The sequence below is a fragment of the Uranotaenia lowii genome, chromosome 2 (assembly GCF_029784155.1).
Source record: "Uranotaenia lowii strain MFRU-FL chromosome 2, ASM2978415v1, whole genome shotgun sequence".
In the NCBI taxonomy this organism is placed as follows: Eukaryota; Metazoa; Arthropoda; class Insecta; order Diptera; family Culicidae; genus Uranotaenia; species Uranotaenia lowii.
The window spans coordinates 219,046,169-219,063,460 of NC_073692.1; the positions used below are offsets into that span (position 1 = coordinate 219,046,169).

The 17,292-nt window shown below is 39.6% G+C and overlaps 1 protein-coding gene across 1 annotated transcript; it reads right to left on the reverse strand.

The window, feature by feature from the left end:
• Window positions 1-8,592: 8,592 nt before the first annotated feature.
• Window positions 8,593-11,125, reverse strand: LOC129742338 (uncharacterized). The gene is made up of 2 exons (XM_055734230.1): window positions 8,792-11,125; window positions 8,593-8,719 (listed from the first exon to the last, which is right to left on the reverse strand). The coding sequence occupies exon 1, from the start codon at window positions 11,123-11,125 to the stop codon at window positions 9,224-9,226; it is 1,902 nt and encodes a 633-aa protein (XP_055590205.1). The 3' UTR covers window positions 8,593-8,719; window positions 8,792-9,223.
• Between the last annotated feature and the right edge of the window lie 6,167 nt (window positions 11,126-17,292).

A 17,292-nucleotide genomic window follows, 5' to 3' on the forward strand; every position in this document is an offset into this window, starting at 1 on the left:
TCTTCTAAGTTTTTACCCGAAATTAATAGGTCATCCAAATAACAACATACAAAATCCAATCCTAGCAAGATTTGATCCATCACCTTTTGAAAAATCGAAGCTGAAGATGCTGCTCCTTGAGGCAATCTGTTGTATGAGTACAGTCCCTTTATAGTATTTATAATCATAAACTTTCTTGATTTTTGAGAAAGCTCCAATTGAGTATATGCTCCTGCCAAATCCAGTGAACAAAATATTTTTGATCCGGCAAGTTTTGCAAAAATGTCCTGAGCTAGGGGTAACGGGTAAGTATTCGGTACAATAACTTTGTTTATAGACACTTTACAATCTATCACTAGCCTTATTTCCTGGTCTTTCTTTATAACAACCACAACTGGTGAAGCCCATTCACTAACCTCAACCGGAGTAATTATATTATCTTTTTCTAGTTCCTGTAGATGATCCAAAACTTTGTTACGCAATCGTAAGGGAACTTCATACGCTTTTTTGAAAATAGGAGTCGTATCTTTCAAAACCAAATCGCCTTTAAAACCCACGATAGGCTTGGACATGTCCTTATCGAATACCCTAGGAAACTTACTTATTATTTCCTGCACAATTTTCTCCTCTTTTATCGAATTGACGTTCAACCTCGGTGCAGATGATTTGGCAAAAAGGTTTCTCCAGCCATGTTCGACCCATCAAAGGCACAAAATCATTACAGCATCTTAACACCACCAGGTCAACGTGTTGATTAATCCCGTTCAGCTCCACGTAAACATTCAGCTTCCCCAAAACATTAAGTTTCTTCCCATCAATAACTACTAGACGCATATGGCAGGGTGTTAACTCATGATTCTTAAAAATTTTATAGAAAATATTTTCCGAAATTACACTCTCGGCCGAACCACAGTCTATTTCCATTGTTAAAAGATGTTTATCAACCAAAGCTTCGATGTACCCGCATAAATGAGGATTGTAGCCAAACGATTTCTCAAATAATCAAACGACGATTTAATAAAGCGTAAAAAAACGTTTAGCAAACGATTATTCAAACCTTGAAATACATTGGCCTAATCGTACATTCTGAATTCACTTTATTTTTAATATGTCGTTAGGTTATGTAATTGTTAAAAACTGTTAAAACACTTGTATGGAGGAACAGTTCTACGAACAGTTGAGATAATGTATAAAATCCGCTTGTAGAAACGTTTTTTGTGCATCGAACCATTATTGCTATAGTTTTCTTTAAAGTTCTCTTGTATATAAACATTTATAGCAATTGTTTGAAAGAATTTAACAAAACGTTTTCCAACGTTATAAAAACGGTATTCGGAACCGTGCATGAATAAATCACGCACACATGGACAAATGTGTTTGGAGGAGTTTTAGGATTCGAATAAATAAAAACACCATTTCTTTTCATTATTTTTATATTATTTGAATTCACCGAGGCACCGAGTTCGTATTTCATTTGAAATTAGCATCCTACGAGGATGATTAATAGAGCCAAAATTTTCACTGGCCGCACATAGCTCACTATAGTGGGAGGTTCCCACGGCTGGGGAACTTGGATTCCGCGCTTGTAGGTTCAGGTTTCAGCTGCAGATGTTTTTTCTGTCCAGTTCCAACGGCAGCCGAATAATTTTGTGAGTTGTTGGTGGTCCTTTTCCACGAGCCACGGGCCCAAAGGAATCTGCTGTTTGAGGCCATATTTGCGAGTTGCTATAAAGAAAAAAATGAATTTATTGCTAATAACAGAAGAAAATTGATATTTTTGAAGATAACTTACCACTTTTAATCCCGAATTTTCGTGAATTCTCCGAAGTTGAAAACTTAACAGCGAAAACTTTTACCCGGCGCGCAGTGTTGTTTTTCTTTTTTTCACATTCATTAGACAGTTTTCGGCAGAGGTGCCAAATATTCTGATGATTTATGATTTGCACTTTTTTTTTAAACAAAATCTCCGACATAAATTTTAATACTTAAGTAATTTTTGATCGAATAGGATTTTAATTTTTTTTGTAAGTTCTTTATTTGAAACGGCTCATACTTTTAGGCTTTAAGGAGCCAAACTCGTTTTGTTTGATTACAATTGTTGCTTATATCTAGTTCACTTTTTGAAGAAAAAAGAAGATAGATAGGGAAAAATGAACATAAAAAGGATTATAGACGAAGATCAATAGTTTTTAGGAAAAGGTATATTTCGAACATGTAGTTCAAATCTATCACAGCCAGGACATCTCTCACTGGAACATAGGGTGGTTTTCCTCGGGCCCCAAGGGAATCTATGAAGTTCGTTCTAGCGAAAAGATGAACCTCGCACGATCAAACAATATATTTTAAATTTTTGTTTAGGTTTATTTTTGTTGTTAATTTGTAATGTTTATTTTCTGTCTATATGTTTCATTTGATTCAAGAAATAATCCTATATCAGTGATCAGAAGAAACTAAAAAAAACATAAATGTATGCTAATTTTCGTTTTGTTTAATCACCTACATTGTATTTATTTGACCCGAATGACAATTGTTAAAGGGTTTGTAATAAATATTAATTATAATAACAACCTAGATTGTATTTGTTTTTGTACTGATTAACGTGCAAAACCATCTGGCATCTTTGACCGGCGTTTCGATCGTTTTTGACGTGCGTATGACAGAAAGAATGGACGGTATGTGTAAAGGTTTAAGATCATTTTCACGGTTAAAGAAAAATTGCAAGAAATCGTACATACCATTCTATCACCTTTCCAGATACCATCACATTTTCACATGAACGTAAATGTTTCGTTTTCATCGTTGTCGAAGTAAAGTTTGATAGAACATCTGCGTTTACAAAAACAATCACTATTTCTGAAACCGTAGATTAATTGTATGGACTGTTTTAGATATAGTTTTTTAGTATGCGGGTAGCAAGGTCTATTAATCTTATTAATCGAAGATATCATAAGACAAGACGCCTCATCACTATCCGAACTTGAACTCAGATCAATTTTGAGACGTTTGAATAATCCTGAAGTTGACGGTTGCGGATCAGATGAATCAATATACTTAACAGCTGATGAGTTTGAATGTTGATTTTCATATGATTGATACGATCTTGGGCTACGACGGTTAAGACGATAGCAATATTCACGGGTATGTCCTTTTTTATTACAAAAGGAACATTCAAAAACAGGTTTATTTCTGTGGTATCTATTCCTGGTATCAAAACGAACAACCCGATCTCTGCTATTACTCCTGCTACGACTTCTAAAATTTCTTCTCATTTGAAATTTATCCTCTCGTCGGCCCAAACGCGCAACTACACTCAATCTGTTTTCATCATTATTCAACTTACGCATCTTTTCAATTGTTTGTTCATTACTAATTAACATCTTTTCGGCTTTACTTGAAGTTAAATTCTCCTCGCTAAACATTCTACTTTGCAGTTGCTTATCATAAGCTCCAATTACTAGCATGTCACGAATAAAACGATCTTTCATCGCACCGAAATTGCAATCTTCGGCCGCTTGCTTGATTGAAAGAATAAAATCGATCGCTTTTTCGTCTGATCTTTGCCGTCTTGTCCAAAATTCACTGCTAACTAATAACTCAGAGTCTGTTTTATCATAATACTTTTGTAATTCATCAATAATTTCTTTATACGTCAAAGCTTTAATATCTCTTCCCGGAAAAAGAGACTTCACTCTAGAATAAACTTCTGTTCCGCAAACTGCGAGAAAAGAAGTTTTATACTTCGCCTCTGCGTAATTATTATGAATGAACAACCATTCGAGTTGTTCCACATATTGGCTAAACGAAATAGATCCGGGAATAAAAGGTTCGGTTGTCGTTGAGAGTGCCATAACGCTAGACAAAATATTGCCTTTCGTTAAGAGAAATAAATAAATTCAATAAAAAAAATAAAATTATAAATAAATAAATTAACAAAAAATTAAAAATATTGAAGAACAAAAAAAAAACACAAAAAAGAACGAACACAAAAAATAAAAGAAAAAAAAATAAAATTAAATTAAAATGATGTTTAATATATATTAATAAATATCGCAAAAAAAGTCAATTGTAATAAAATATAAATTCAATAAAAAATCATACCTGACGAAAAAGTTGACTAGCCTCCACGGACAAAAGCAAAATTAAACCGCTCAACACCAAACAATTTTCAGCAGCTCAACCTGAATCCTTTTCGTCTCAGTCAGCAAACATCGCCCAGTACCGGTGCCTTCACCCTATAGCGTTATCCGAATTTCACCACTAACACTCAATGTGGGTCAGATGTGAGGAATAAGCACTCAGATGAGTCGGGTCGTGAGTGTTTCGCACTTAGAGCTTCCAAATTTAGTTATATGATCCAGGCGCTCCAGCCATAAAAAAAAACTTCTCCGCAGAACTGCTGGATAAAATCCTCTCCGGTTATAGCTAGCCAAAGCAAAATGGCGGTTCCAGCTCACTTCAACAAAGCACTTGATGAGCTTACCAAAAAAAAAAGCAAATGGCGTTTCTACAATCGAAACCTCGTGTTTCCACAATGGACACCTCGTTTTTCGCCTATTTTATCAACTTCTATATCGTTAATGTCTTTGTTCAAAAGAAATCACTTTCAAGCGGGCTTAAAATGGAAAGAATCCGTATTCAATTTACAACAAAATCACTTTCAAAGCCGTACCCACTTGTCGAGAAATGCAATCACCAATCGTACCGTCTTTATAAAAAACCGTAAAATTCACTTTTTAGAAAAAAGGAAATTACTTCGTCAAAAAAAAACACGATTTGTGATAAAATTCACTTGGAAAAAATAAAATTTCATCCAAGTCGCCACTTTTATAAACTGTAAAAATGGGGTTTTCGTGACACTAAAAAGATAACACGGGTGTTCAGGTTAATAGCCAGAATAGAAGTGACTGTATTATTCTTATTTCATACAAAGCTTCAGGTTTCTCTCAGAGAATGTCTCTTCATGATATTCATCTCTTTTCGATAGGGTTGTTCAATTTACCGAAAGCGCTTACACGCTAAATCTGGTTATATCAGATTGGAGTTGATCCTGAAAAGTTATTGGCAATTTTCTAAAACTTTATTAGACTGATTGAAATTTTTCCAAGTTTCTTAAGTTTTTTTTCAATTCCGCTTCACTAGAAAGCGAATATCTTTCCAGGCGTAGTTTAAATCGTTTTTGGGTCTTCAACCATTTTTTTGTGCTTAAAATGTGCTTAGTCGAACAAAGTAAATAGCGTAATATTGGCTTTAAAATTGTCATTTTTGATTACCTTCTTGGATTAAATAAGCCTTCTTGGGAAAATAAGCGATATTTTTTATTTGAAATTAAAAATCAACACAGATGACCACTGTTATAGTCACTAACAGCATTTAAGAGATGATCATAGTACAACTTCGATGTATCGGGGGTTTGATATCGTTCCCACGTTTCTGAAAAATCATGACGAACACTCTCCGTGGCTTGCTCTCCGAATAAACCCAGCGATTTTCCGGTGTATTCGCAAAAATCCTTTACATGGAATCGTAGAATGTGGAATTTGGAAGAGTTTGACAGTTTAAGATTCTCCCACACTGTAGAAAACTCATCAATGAGTGATGTGTACTCGGAATCTAAGTTTTCTTTAAAGCATGCCTTGTAAATCTCCTGGAACAGCTTCAGTGCCTGCGATATCGGTATTTTTACAGTTTTAAGTGTTTTTTTTTATTTATCTATTTTATATACCTTTAAGTGTTCTTGCACTTTAAAATTACCTTCAAGCATATCTGAGGAATCCATTAGATTATGGCAAGCTTTCCCTGTGAAACCAAACGTTTGTTGGAAATGCCTCACTCCTGCCTTTGCAGTCCACAATTCTGCTAGCTCTGGATTCGTTGCTTCAACTGACTTTTAAATCTCCTGCATCATATCCATCGATGTCTTGCAACTGTAGTGCGTTCCAAATTGGAGCAATATTCTTATATTTTTCTTCCAGTTTTGGGGCAAGAGCAAGAATCAAAAGCCTAATAGTTGATTAAATAATTTGACGTTATTAGACTAAAAGCCTAATGTACATAACTATTTCTAAAATACCTTCGAACACCGCCATCCTTGAAACGTCCAGCTTTGGACTGCTGTCCCAGTGAAATCACCGACAAAGTAATTTTAAAAGAACCACCTCCACCGTCCATTCCAAATTTAAAAATTAGTTCTTCATCAGTCATATTTCGCGAGTCTCGAATCTTTTGAATAATTTCTTTTACATCGACGCAGTATACTACAGGTGCTTCTTTGACGCTTTCTTTTCCTCCCATATCACCCAACTTCTTGATTTCGAAGAAATCCTTTTATTGCCGGTTATATGAACCTAACTTTTCTTTAAGATTAGGTTCAAAATGTATACCCATTTTACGGAATTTTCGTGTAATACTAAGGTCCTCACGCTTAAGTTGTTGTCAACTTTCATTTCGAACACCTTCTGGGCAGATACAGGAGCAGTTGATTTCAAAGAGCTGTGAGCTCGTATGATGACTATTACCAATAGATTTACTATTACATACACATTTGTGCTGAAAATTCTATCCCAAACAACTTTATCGAGGACTCAAAAACGATTCAAACTACGCCTGGAAAGAAATTCGCTTTTTAGTGAAGTGGAATTGAAAAAAAACTTAAGAAACATGGAAAAATTTCAATCAGTCTAATAAAGTTTTAGAAAATTGCCAATAACTTTTCAGGATCAACTCAAATCTTTTTCCGGTCTTCCACAAAGTTGTCGGGCATGAAATTGTCTATAAAGTCATTGAACTGGATGATTGTCATAAAATATGTGTAGTCAGAAAAATCCATGGTCATAGAACATGAGGTCGAAAAACCCCATTGGAAATCTAATGCAAATTGACTTAAAATTTAAAATCGCTCTAATTTTTATAAAGCCCGATGAAACATTTTCAAATTTTCAGGATAGATGCCTGAATACTATATCTTTCGAATGTCGAGTGCCGTTTTGGTGGTCATTTTTTATTTTTAATAACGTATTTTGGCACACCGTGAGGCGAGTATGCCAGCAATCCCTCCCAGGCGAGTGTGCCAGCAGTCCTTCCCAGGCGAGTACGCCAGCAACCATAACCAGGCGAGTACGCCAGCAGTCCCTCCTAGGCGAGTACGCCAGCAGTCCTTCCCAGGCGAGTACGCCAGTAGTCCCTCCCAGGCGAGTACGCCAGTAGTCCTTACCAGGCGAGTACGCCAGCAGTCCTTTCTAGGCGAGTACGCCAGCAATCCTAATCAGGCGAGTGCATCAGTAGTTCTTACCAGGCGAGTGCATCAGTAGTTCTAATCGGGCGAGTTCGCCAGCATTCCTTATCAGACGAGTACGCTAACAATCCTAGGTAGGCGAATACGCCAGTAGTTTATGAAGCTAACCAGGCCAGTGCGCCGCCAAAGCCTACACCACTAGAACAATCCGCGTTATATTTCACATTGAAACTCGTTGTTTATATACGATTTCAAATCTTATTGTTATTATCGTCACCGTGAAAACATTGTTTTGGATAGTTTCTGGTTTCGAAGTATTGCGAAACCGTAACGATTATTATTAGAGCCCTAGTTTGCTTCGCCTATTATTAATTTTGTTAAACTCTGAATATTATAGTTTGGACTGAAAGAATCATAAGTTCATCGGTATGAAGCTTTCGTTAGGAGAGATAAGATTGTGTGGAATTCTATACAATTCTGTTAACTTAAAGATATTAAGATTCCTATAGCAAAGTTCCATAGTCACCTTATCATAGAAGACAGAAAAGTCCTTATTCACGTCATAGGAAGCATTTACCTCGTCGTGTTTCACTTGTCGCAAATATCAGTTCGTAAATAATTCTGAGCTGCCATTTGTTCAAGCTTTCTATTGTGGACTTTCGGATAAAAGAAATGCGTGTTTGCTCAAGTGCCTATTGGAAAGGTATACTAGTCGTGTTCCAACACCTACTCATAAACCTTGGGGCTCAACTGAAGACATGCCGTAGCTCAACCTTTCAATGATGATTAAATTACTGTGGGATGGCTGTTGGAAAAAAGGAAATGTGGTGTTTTTCGGTTGTCAAATAATCTTGGGCAGCCTTATCCTGAGAATTGACCATCTGTTGCAAGAGCCATTTCCTGAACTTTAATGGAACATTAAAGCTCATCGCGCTAATATCCTCTTTCAGCCTCGGTTTCAGGTGCAACAGTTCGAAGGATTTAAGACGGGATTGAATTTTCGGCATTGTTCGGTGCAGCCTGGTCACCTTGCGCAACAACAGCGGCCGCTTGTTTGAAGCTGTGCGATTGGATTTCGGATCCACTAGGGGTATGCTGGGTTTTGCTCCTTCCCATGTACCTTGTAAGCTGCCCAGGGCCTTCAGATTTAAATGACACACCAGCGACGGAATTCGCTGGTCACTCGACTTTTTAATCCAGGTTTATGGTGGCCGAAAAGTTCGTCTTCGGTGCTGTTGACATATGAGTGAGACCCAACAGATGGTGCCGACAGAGAGCGACTCCAACACATCAGCGTTCAATGGGCGATGGAGCTTTCTGTGTGCTAGGCGGATCCCAGATTGTTGACTGCGCAATGTTCCGTTCACGCAAGAGTTATGAGATGCAGTTGTCCAGGCAGTGTCCTTCTAGGCCCTTGTTTATTCCAGCATCGTTGGATAGTCGTCCGTGGCTGTTGGCGGTGGCATGCCGCAGCGTAGTGATTTCCAGTGGAGACCTAGTGTTCTAGCCCTGAAGAATATCAGGAGGTGGGAGTGTTAACAGGAGCTAGAATTAAGTTTTAGATATAGATAAAGTCTGTACCGTAGAGGAGGGTAATCGTTGTTAGAAGTGCAAAATTACAGCGTTGATCCGGCTCTGATGACGGTCCGGTCCCATGATGAATGACTCTTGTGCCCTCAGCACTCAGCACTTGTTGAAAAGGCTTCTTTTTGTTTTCCATAATCGTTTTCCTGAAAGTAGTGTAGGGATGAATCATCCGCACAGGATGAAAATCCCAGAAAAAGAAAAGAAGAATTTCCTGAAAGTAAATAAATACTTTTAAGCGTTCCAGAGGAGTGATGCAGTCTTGGATTTGGCAGTACTACTCAAAGCGACACCGGAGGAAAATATTTCTTCTTCTTCTTCTTTATTCTGGCTGCACTTCAGCAGCTCGTTTATATGGGACCGATAACGAGATCATATGCCCAGCATAACTTTGTTAGCAGTTGATTTGTGTTAAATTGATTGAAGATATCAAATTTCAGCTTTAATTTCAGTGAGAAAGTTTGTGACTTCCTTGAAAACTTCTATATCGTTTGTTTGCAGTAATTCGGTCAGACTGGCATATTTGTTTTCGAAGGTATAATTTTTCCTTATTTGCAAGTAATTCGGACAATACAGTATTATGTGCTCAGCTGTTTCATTTTCTTGGCAAGTATCGCAGCGGGCATCGTCAATAATTTTCATTTTTGCTAACCAGTATTTTGAGTAGTTGTGTCCTGCCATAATCCGGTTCAAAGTCCTGACTTGCTTGTTTTTCAAATGTTTTCCCTTATACCAAGGCGTTTCTAGGAAAAGGGGTTGAATTGCAAAGAAATGCTTTCCTTTTTCTTTCGCGTATTCCTGATACCAATGGTTGCAGTTTGAGTTTTGATATTCCGCAAAAATGTTGAAAGCGTCTTTAAGAAATATTTTGTTTTCCAGGTAGTGTTCTGAAGAAGTTCCCGCTTTTGCTAGTTCATCCGCGATGTCGTTGCCTTGTATGGATATATGACTTGGAATCCATTGCAGAGTTACACCAAACCGACACATTAGATGTATTATGTTGTGTAGCACCGTGTTTCTTTCGGTTCTGTGCGCTGCGTTTTCCAACATTATGCAGGCGGACAAAGAGTCCGTGTAGATGACACTTAACATGATGTGTTCCGAAGCGATAAATTCCAATGCTACAGATATAGCATAGATTTCGGCTGTCATTATACAAGTCGTCCTTCTAAGTTTTAGGCTGATTTTGCGTTTGGTTGTCGGGCAATAAACTCCTATCCCGCAAGAGTGAGAAGATTTCGAAGCATCTGTGTATATGGGCCTCCTACGCTGGTACTTGTTGTGCTGCAGACAGATTACCATTTGTTTGAGAATTCTAGGGTCAGTATCTTTTTTCGTTGGCCTAAAATCTCCCAGACACGTTTGGATGTCGAGAGCCGAAAGGATGTTGTGAGTTATTTCGATTTTCTCCATAGGAACGATGGCACTGAAAATTTCTCTGTGTTCAAGGTAAGTTTTTTCACAGAAGGTGAGATTGTCTGTTGAAGTCGTTGGATCAAGAGCAATTAGTTGATTCATGACTATCGATCCGTTTGCCGCATATCTGGCTATCTCTCGGCATGCAAGGTATTGTGATCGGATGTTGAGTGGGAATTCTCCAGCCAAAGCACAGAGGGTATTTTTGGGAGTTGTTCTTGTACAACCTGTAATTTTGCGCCAACATTGATTCATAACTACATCTATTCTGCTTCGATTAGATTTTGCTGCATTTGCATGCGTAATGCTTCCGTAGTCGACTAGACTCCTTACCAGTGCCCTGAACAGCAATTTCATTGTTTCTGGGTGACCTCCGTATTTTATTTGGGAGATTACTTTAAGCATATCCAGACGTTCCTTCAAGCGCAGTTCTAAGTTTCGTAAGTGTCCTCTGTATCTTCCAAGTTTGTCTAACTGGATGCCTAGATATTGATACGAATTGACGTTCTCTATTTGGGTACCTCCGATGGAAATATTCAGTTTCTCATTGGTCGCCTTGAGTAGCATCAATTTAGTTTTATCTGGATTGATTTTAAGGTTTAATCTGACAGCGTTCATTTGAAAATCTCGAAGAAACATATTAGATTTGATTTCCAGTTCCATGAGCGTTTTTCCTTTAACGATGATGACGAAGTCATCCGCATACTGTACGAGTATGACTCCCCCCACATTTATCTCGTGGAGTTCAGCAGTATACACATTGAACAGGGTTGGTGAAAGGACGTCTCCTTGGGGTAGTCCATTGCTAATTGTGCGACTGATAGCTTCACCTCCACTCAAGATGGTCACTTTTCTGTTTCTTAGAAACGATGATATCCATCGTATAATGTCACCAGGAATATTTTTATTGATCATAGTTTCTTCCAGTGTCAATGATTGGACTGCATTGAATGCGTTACTGAGGTCGATAAATATAGCAGCGCATGTGAAACCCTCTCGTTTAGACAATTGGATATAATTCGTTACATACGTAGTACAAGAGCTTGTGGAATGGCCCTTACGGAATCCGAAGGATCGGGAAGGTAGTGTGTTGGTTGATTCTAAGGAAAATATTTCAGGAAGAACTTTTTGTTTTGTTTTGGATGTATATTGCATAACGCACCAGGCCAGTGTGTGACAGATACTTGAAGGTGTCAGAAAAAGGAAGCGTTACGGAAGGTTACATTAGCTTTGCTCAATGGCAGATAAAAATGATTGCTATTGGCAGAAAACAGAACAAGGGTTTGATTAATATTAATCAAATCGACATTCAATTCGAAACTATAAGTCCAAAATTGGCAGCAAAAAAAAAAAAAAACGAACATTCCATTCTAGGCGTGTCTCCCGGGCGTACTTATTGATATATAATAGTTTGAGTTAAGTTTACGCTTCGTTTTGTGTTCTCCGCTCTAGGTACTTGTTCGAATTGACTAGAAGTAATTGGCACGTCAGTGAAATCGTCTTATTTTGAACATGTGAACCACCTTTTGCATAATTTCCCCAAGAGTAATCTCGACTTTTGTATGCTACCTTTAGTAAAATAAATGAGAGACCAAAGAAAGATTGAATATGGACAGGGCTTGTACGGATATAATGGAAACATTTTGCGATAGCTTTTCCATTATCATCCAGTTTATGATTTTTTTTCCTCGTTTTTCTATAAAGTAGAGGGGGAATGTAAGGGTTAGATTTGCATCAGTGCATTCAGCCGTCAATGCACGTCAACAGGACATTCGACGACCCCCCTCGTCAAACGTCACACACATTCACTCACACCAACGGGTCTCCCACAGCACGCGTGAAACGCCAGACGCAGCAAGCAAGCAAGCGACGTCCCGGGCGCACCAGCAAGTGACCCATCGGTTGACCGGAAGTAGCCTCTTGAGGCGAGATGCAGGGTTTTTACAATCGCCATGTTCTGAAACGTAGGTTGGCTACAAATCTACGGGCTCCCTGGTGTAGTGTATAGTATCTATAGCGAAATTATAACAATAAAACTAACCGATTGCAGCACAAATCTCAGAAATAATTATTTAATAAAAGCGGTAAGTTATCATACAAATATAAATATCTTTTGTTTACCGTGCACCTATTAAAAAAAAAGAATTCGTTTTACTCCTGTCAAACCAATGAGAGTCAGAGATTCCTTTCTCTCTCTGTAGAGTTTGTAGAGATAGTTTTATTCCTAGAGAGAGAGAAACGAGGATTTAGTAAAACACGTTGGGTCTCCAGTTTTTTGGACATTTTAGCCGAGTAAAGACGTCGCAGATATAGAGGACACTGGAATGAGCTCTGGACGTAAAACCCGTCACGACACCTGGGTCACTAAAGAACTGCGGCGACTGAAGACGGCCAAGAAACGTGCACTCCGAAACTACAACAAGCACAAATCCTCTGCTTATAAAAAAGTCAGTAAGCGTAGCTACTTAAATTATCTAAACCGGTTACAAAGGAATTTTAAGACCAGTCCGAAATCTTTTTGGAAACACGTTAAAAATCAACGGAACGAACCAGAACTTCCGTCTCACATGTTCCTTGACAGCGACACAGCGAATTCTGATCCAGAAATTTGTGAACTTTTTGCCGACAAATTTTCTGGAATCTTCATCACTGGGGAAATTTCCATGGAGCAACTGGCCAGGGCTGTCGGAAATATATCACCGCTAGGGTCATCTTTGAATGGTATTCTGGTCGACGATGCAGCCATCCTAAAAGCGACAGCTAAGCTAAAAAATTCATCTTCTACGGGCCCGGACGGTATACCAGCTACTTTTTTGAAGCGTTTTATGCCATCTCTGCTGACACCTATAAGGCACATCTTTCAATCATCGCTGGACTGCGGAATCTTTCCATCATTGTGGAAAGAAGCTCACATGTTTCCTGTCCACAAAAAGGGAGATAAGAGAGATGTGAGCAACTACCGCGGAATCTCCGCTTTATGCGCGATCGCCAAACTGTTTGAACTGGTTGTTTTGGATCCAATTTTCTCATTTTGCAAGCATCACTTCTCCAACGATCAGCACGGGTTCATGCCTAAACGATCCACAACTACAAACCTACTGAGTTTTACATCGTTCGTGCAGGACAGCTTTGCCAAGAGAACTCAAACAGACGCCATTTACACAGATCTCTCTGCTGCGTTCGATAAGGTGAACCACGATATTGCAATCGCAAAGCTCGAACGTTTAGGCTTCTGTGGTTCTCTACTGGATTGGTTCCGGAGTTACTTAATGGGACGAAAGTTATCCGTTCGTACTGGTGAATTCTTTTCTAGGCAGTTCGTTGCCTCTTCAGGAGTGTCTCAAGGCAGTCATTTGGGACTGATCATTTTCGTGATCTATTTTAATGATGTACTCTCGCTCCTCGGTGGCACAAAGCTCGCATATGCCGATGACCTGAAACTTTTTCACACCATAAACGGCCAAGACGACATTAACTTCCTTCAACAGCAATTCACCGCTTTTGCTCACTGGTGCGATATCAATTGCTTGCCCTTGAACCGCAGTAAATGCTCGGTAATATCGTTTACCCGTAAGCGACATCCTCTTCATGCAGAGTACATCCTCGGAGACCAAACCATCATCCGCGTGGACCATATCAACGATCTGGGCGTTATTCTTGACCGACGGCTGGAGTTCAAGACTCATACGAACTATGTTGTTGACAAAGCGTCTCGAAGCCTTGGATTCTTGTTTCGTATGGCCAAAGATTTCAAAGACGTATATTGCCTGAAAAGTCTCTATTGTTGCATAGTTCGTTCTATTCTCGAGTACGCTTCAGCTGTTTGGTGCCCGTTCTACCAGAATGGAGCTGAAAGAATCGAGGCTATTCAGCGGCGTTTCTTGCGGTACGCTCTACGACACCTAAACTGGCAAGATCCGTTTCGTTTACCAAGCTACGAAAAGCGGGCGGGAGGCCCTGCAGAGAACGCTGGGGAGCCGACGAGCGCAAATACCGGATGGCAAACGGTATCGCGCGAAAGGGGGAGGCCCAAAGGTGCGGAGACGAAAAAAGCCAAACCCCAACCCCAACGACGCAAACGTCGCGTTAGAGAGAGGGGAGAGGCGATTGTCGTCAAGGCACCTGAGGGCACGTACGCGGATGTTTTGCGACAGATGCGTACTAATAAAGACCTCGCCGATCTCGGCGAAAAAGTTCTGAGAATCCGTCGGACACGCACCGGCGAGATGATCCTAGAGCTAAAGAGTAGTGCGGAAACTCCAGCGACTCTGGTGACAAGGCTGAGGTTCGCGCCCTCTGTAAGGAGGTGACCATCCGGGTCAAAAACCTGGATGAAGTCACGACCGAAGAAGAACTGCGGGTGGCACTGGTTGGGCAGTGCAAAATCTGCTCGGACCAGATGTCGGTTATGCAGATTGGGCTGGTCAAGCTTCCGGTTGCAGCAGCAAATGCCGCACTTAGGTGTGGGCGGCTAAAGGTGGGATGGTCGATCTGTCAGACATCCATCCCCCAGCAACCGGACATGTGCTTCAAGTGCTTGGAGAACGATCACAAATCGTTCGACTGCATTGGGCCGGACAGAAGCGGCATATGCTGGCGCTGCAGCGAAACCGGCCACAAGTCGGCTAACTGCAAGAAGCCTGCTAAATGCCCTGTCTGCGCTGGAGGCCACGCTGCTGGCAACCCTAGGTGCCCCGCCTACAAGAAGGTAGCTGGGCAACAAGTTGAGAAAGTGGAGTGCTTCCAGTGTCTTGGGAGCCAGATAATGCCTGATGGTGGTACCAAGAAAGACATCGAAACCCGGATCAGAAAGGCCCGATTTGCGTTTACGAGTCTCCGAAACATCTGGCGGTCACGCCAGATCTCTCTACGAACGAAAATCCGAATCTTCAACTCAAACGTCAAATCCGTATTGCTGTACGGGTGCGAAACTTGGTGCACATATGTATGCGGTAACGACGCGAAAACTGCAAGTATTTGTAAACCACTGTCTGCGGAATATCATCCGCGCTTGGTGGCCTGGCAACTGGATCTCGAATGAGGAACTACATCGCCGGTGTCATCAAAGGGCGCTAGAAATCGAGATTCGGGAACGTAAGTGGAGATGGATTGGGCACACGCTGAGGAAAGATGAAAACGAGATTTGCAGCGAGGCGCTAGATTGGAATCCAGAAGGAAATCGCAGAATAGGCAGACTCGTGGCGGCGAAGCCTAGCCGCTGAAATCCGAACCGTCGACGAGAATCTTGACTGGGACCAGGTGAAGACGCTGGCTCCGGATCGTCAACAGTGGAGGTCTTTTACCAAGGCCCTATGCACCGGAGGATCGGCTCGGAATCATTAAGTAAGTAAGTAAGTTCACTTATATTTTGCTTCAAATGTTAGCAGAAATGCGCTTTCTTAAAGTAAGTATCAACGAATGCATTAGTTGATTTTGAGTTGCTCGAATTTCAAACCACATTGTTAATAAGAAAAATTGTAAGTCTGCTCAGGCTCGGTTGAAAGTTCTCCTAAAAAAAGAGGAATAGGTACTCAACTACTCAACAGCAAGAACGTTTTAAAAAAATCTTACTCAGCGTTCTGTCTATAGAGAAAAGCACCCTCCGAAAAAGTGATTACCAAACACTAAACGGAAATTATTTACAAAGTTCTATACATCGAGTTAATAAAGAACGATTTTTATTATCCGGTGCTTGCCACTTATTATCCTCCGAATGAGGGTATTCGGCTGAGAGTCTTTTTTCCGGAAGAACAAATGATGAGCTCTCTGTCTGCTGGATGTAAAAGTTGAGGGAGGGTTTGTGGAAGGCAAGAAAACATTAGAAATAAGCAGAAAACAACGTGAACACAGCTGCGATTGAGAAAATTTTAATCTCGAATGGATTACTGGTTTTATTTATTACTACCGACTCGAGTTTGCCCGCGCACTCGTCCCGATTCATTCACTTTTTGCGGTTGAAATCTTTTACCAGTTTTGCACTTTAAGTTGCAGATTAGTTTCTCGTAAATGGGTTTATATATAGACACTATAATTTCATATAGTCTGGCAAAGAGAAAGACGGGAGCCAATCGAACTGTCATTCGCGGGAGCCAATCGAGCAAACTTTCTAAATATAGGAAAATCATGGTTGAAGTATTGTGATTCACAAAGCTTTTTTGGATTTTTAGTAACATTAATTAAAGTTGTTTAGAAAAATTTTCATTATTTTTCACCTATAGATCATAATATATTTTTCAAAATCGATTTCGAGTTCAATTAACAAAAAAGTAATAAATTTTCGAATATAAAAAACCATTTTATACTTTGCAACCTGAGAGAGTTATGAAGAGCTTGAACATTATCATAGAATGCTCGATTGGCTCCGCGCGAATGACAGTTCGATTGGCTCCCGGCTCCCGTCATTCTCTTTGCCAGACTATATGAAATTATAGTGTCTATAGGTTTATATCTGTATAAAAGAATAATTTAAAATAGAAACTTATTCACATGTTAAGAAAGAAAAAAAAACAACAGAACTGCTGAATAAAGTTTTTTCACATTCATTTTAAAACACACAGAAAATTTAAAATTGAAGGACACAAATAAACTCAACAGAGATGTTAAAATCGCGAGTCTACATACTCGCACTTTGCCCTTCTTTGCAGAACGATTTTATTTCGTTAAACTCCATCTGCAATGATGCTATCTAAAGTTCAACTCGGAAAGCATCAGGAAGTAAGCTTCGGGTAAACTCGGCAGGAGTAAACAGCAATCGGGGGAAACATCAGTGAAGCAAACGAACAGTTCTGCGAATTAAAAAAAAATCGTTTTCGTTCGGCAGCCGAACACATCAATCGAACAACGCATGGGGGCGTGGCATAAATTGATAAATTTTTAAATTTATTTATTTATTCCGCCAAACAGTGTAGGCTACATATATATAATAACTTAAACCTAGAGATTACAATGTTCAAATAAGCTTAATAATAATAATTTTTCTTTACATTTACAAAGTCAGGTTCTTCGGTGCCTGTTACCGTAAAAACCTTTTTTCAGCTGCTGTTTTGACATAGTTAAGTCTATATTCTCATAATGTTTATTAT